General features: G+C 42.3%; 1 protein-coding gene across 1 annotated transcript; it reads left to right on the top strand.

Moving 5' to 3' along the window:
• The first annotated feature begins 573 nt into the window (after positions 1–573).
• On the top strand, positions 574–1,023 carry LOC110696860. Its single transcript, XM_021874193.1, has one exon. It carries the CDS (start codon positions 574–576, stop codon positions 1,021–1,023), a length of 450 nt encoding a protein of 149 aa, XP_021729885.1.
• Positions 1,024–4,002: the final 2,979 nt, after the last annotated feature.

The raw sequence follows: 4,002 nt of genomic DNA, 5'->3' as shown, positions 1-4,002 counted from the left end.
TTCTTTTTTTTTTTTTTATATTGTAATTTTTTTTTATTTATATGTTGTAATTTTTTTATTTTGATTTTGCTGTTGTAATTTATTTTGCTCTATACTGTATTTTTTTTATTATATAAATAATGAACAAATTTGATTATATTATTATTTTGGCACTTTCGGTTATTATTAAGATTTGATTATACTGTAATTTTTTTTTTATTATATATATTAATATTATAATGAACAGATTTGATTATATTAATATTAATACAGATTTAATTTTTAAGTAAAAAAAAATAAAAAATTATTATGTTGGCACTTTTGGCACCGGTTAACTGGTGCCAATTTCAACTTTTGGCACCGGTTTGAACCGGTGCCTTTTTAAACCCCTTTTTGGCACCCCCCACATTGGCACCGGTTAAAACCGGTGCCTTAGGCCGGGTTTGAACCGGTGCCAAATTCGTTTTTTCACGTAGTGTGAGAAGACGGTTGCAAGGAATAGAAAGGATTGGTCGGACAAGTTAGATGATGCTCTTTGAGCTTATAGGACGGCTTTCAAGATGCCTATTGGTACCACTACATATCGCCTTTTCTATGGCAAGTCTTGCCATCTCCCCGGTGGAGCTTGAACACCGTTCTTTATGGGCAATCAAAAAGATAAACTTTGATTTCGAAAGTGCGGGCGAGAAAAGGTGGTTGGATCTTCATGAGCTAGAGGAGCTTAGACTTGATGCTTGTGACTGTGCTAGCACCTACAAAGCTCGTTCTAAAGAAGCTAATGATAAGCTTATTGAGAAGAAGGAGTTTTGTGTAGGTGATAAAGTCCTCCTCTACCACTCGAGAATGAAGTTATTTCCCGGAAAGCTCATGTCAAAATGGAGTGGTCCTTTCTGGGTGAAAGATGTGTTTGCTAATGGCACCGTGGAGATTTCTCCTTTGGATTCCTCATCTTCTTTCAAGGTTAACGGTCATCGACTTAAGAAATATTTTGATGGAGTGTTTGTTGGTCTTATTCATAAAATGATTCTTTTCAAACCACCTTGAGTGGGGTGGTAACATCGAGCTAACGACTTTAACCAAAAGCGCTTACGGGAGGCAACCCGGATTCTCACCTTTACTCTCTTTTACTTTCTTTCTTTTATTTTTGGTTTTTATGTTGATTTTTGCTCTTACCCTTTCTTGTGTTTTTGGTTTGTTTTGTAGGCTGCCTTCATTCATCATATATGGACTAAATGTATTTGTTGAGGGTGCTAAGAGGTTTTAGAGTGTAGGGGAGATGGAACCCCGTGGTCTTGGAGAGGCCTCAGGTGCCCTTGCTTTCAATAGTGGAAATCGGATCAATAGCTCTCCGCGATCTCTCCACGGGCGCGGGTGCAATAGAGAGAGCGCGGGGTAAATTCAGAGAGGGCGCGACTCATTTTCTCAAATTTGGATCAGGAACTCTCTGCAGTCTCTCCGCGGGCGCGGAAATTTTGGAGCGGACGCGGGCGAATTAGAGAGGGCGCGGCCATGGTCAGGTATGAAATTTCAGGATTTTCCAGAAACTCTCCGTGGTTGCCCCGCGGTCCCTTTGCGGGCGCGGAAGTTATAGAGCAGGCGCGGCTTTGTCGAGAGAGGGTGCGGGGATCTGTGTTTTAACTAGCCTGGTTCCTCTCTATTTCTCTCTCCTCTTTTATTTTCCCTTTCACTTTTAATTTTCCCCATTCTCTCTCTTCCTCCTCTCAAACCCTAACCCCCAAATCATCACTTTCACTCAATTTTACTCAAATTCACCCTTATTTTCTCTAAAATTTCCATCCAAACAACCTTCATACTCCATTTTCATCAAGTTTGCTCTCCTTTCTCGTGGTTTTCTTCGAGAATTTTGAGTCTACTCGGTCTTGTGCTTGATTTGAGTCTTCAATCTTGGTATACTTCTCACCTTTGTTTTATTTTTGTCAATTTCAATTGATTTTTATGCATTGGTTGTGAGTGGCCTTGATTAAGCTTGAGTATGATGTTTTTGGTTGTTTGTATGGTGGTTTTGGAATTATTTTGGATGTTTTTGTGCTTCTTTTTTGTGATAGATTGTTAATACTGTTGGTTTTTGTTGGATTTTTGGTTGTTTGATGCTTGTAAATGGTACTTTGTAGTTTGTGTGGTTTTGGGTGGTCTTGTGAACGGAGGTTTGTTCACGTTGGTGGTAGTGTTGAATTTGGGTGTTCGTTGTGATTTATTGTATTGGTTGAGTTTGAAAATATGGATTTGTTGAGGAGAGTTAAAAGTAGCAAGAGAAGTTCAAACCAATCCCCCGGCCAATCCTCTCGTGGCCAACCTTCAAACACCGAACCCCCTCAAAACCAAACTACTCAAGATGATGCCCCACCTTCTCCTTTACCCGCTCTCAAATTTCAAAACCAGGCTAAACACACCCCTATCTATAATAAAATTAAATCCCGGTAATTTAGACCTTCCCGCAACTATTTTCCCGAGGATATGGTAAAATTGGGTATTGATGCCGATCTTAACATTTTGCTCCGTAATCTTGGTTTGGATGAGTTTGTAAAGTCATCCCCCCGAACGTTTTTGGAACCATGCATTGAATTATTCTCCACCTTTGAGTTTAATATGACGGGGGATACCGACTATATCATCTCTTTTCAACTTTTCAATTCCAAGCATACCATGAATCTTGCGGAATTTAACAAAGCCCTTGGTTTCAACCCAAATACCGACATTTTTGAGCCCTTAGTTGCCCTTCACAAGACCGAATACAATGAGGTTGCTTGGTGGAGAACCATATCTAGGAAGAAGTCGTTTGACTATAAGGAATCGCTTGCTAGCGAGATCATTCACCCAACTCTACGTATTCTCCATCGGATTCTTGGGTATACAGTGTTTAGTAAGCAAGATCTTAGGAAGCTTTCGAGGGAGGAGATCTTGGTGCTTTGGATGGCTACAAGGCCAGATTTGGGGCCAAGGTTGAATTTTGGGTATCTTTTTATGAATTGTTGTAAGTTGATCGCCACTGGGAAGAAGACGGGTGAGATTCATTGTGGTGGTATGATTACTAGATCGGTGTATTATTTCAAGCAAGAGCGTTTCTTGAGGTCTTGCACTCCGATAGGAAAGAGTGAAGACATGTATTTGGATATGAAGCAACTTAACACCTTGCGCTTCATTTCTAAGACTAAGGGAAACGGTGGGTACTCTTGGCTAGTGCGAAATGTGCACCATTGTATGCTCCCAAACCCAGCTGCCACCTCAATCACTCGAGAGGCTAGGATTCCCAAGGACGACGGGAGGGTTGAGAATGTTATGGGGGAGGATTATGTTGATGAGGACGATGATGATGATGATGGGCATGATGGTGAAGGTGGAGAAGGAGAAGGTGGTGAAGATGAAGAAGAGCCACAACAACAATAACCGCAACAAAGAGGAAGAAGAAGACAACAACATCACCAATAAGACAACCAAGGAGATGCATACCTCCGTGAGATGGAGGCTATGCGTGAGCATATGGAGCGCATGCAATTGAGCATGCAAGGTATGTATTCGAACCATCAAACTTTGTCTTTTCAAACTAGCGCCCTATATGACGCTAGTGTACGTAGGGGGGAGGTCACTCCTCCTGTGAACTACCCTTATATGTCGCCCCAACAAGGGCCGGTGCCATCTAGGGGTGGTGACAACCTCCGCACGTACCCATATTGGCTCGGGGTTGCGAACCCCGGTGAGCCAAGGCGTTACTTCCCAGATGAGTCCGGTCATTATGACTACCGGGTCTCGGGGGGGGGGGGAGTGATTATTGGGGTGACCCCGACTACTACTATGTTCACCCACTCACCCCGAGCTTTGTATGCAACCGGGGCCTTTTAACCAATTATCCACATCTCAACTTGACTTTTTTAAGGGTCGCTATGGGTTCCCTCCCGCTTATACCGAAGGTTGGGATGTGGGTGATGGTGGTGCCGACCCTAGTGGCCAATAGTTTCCCCCTTGATTGTTTGATTCCCTTTTTGTTTCCTCCCTTTAGCTTTGCAT

Source organism: Chenopodium quinoa, unplaced genomic scaffold (assembly GCF_001683475.1).
Source record: "Chenopodium quinoa cultivar QQ74 unplaced genomic scaffold, ASM168347v1, whole genome shotgun sequence".
NCBI lineage: Eukaryota > Viridiplantae > Streptophyta > Magnoliopsida > Caryophyllales > Amaranthaceae > Chenopodium > Chenopodium quinoa.
This window is presented reverse-complemented; position numbering and strand designations above follow the sequence as displayed.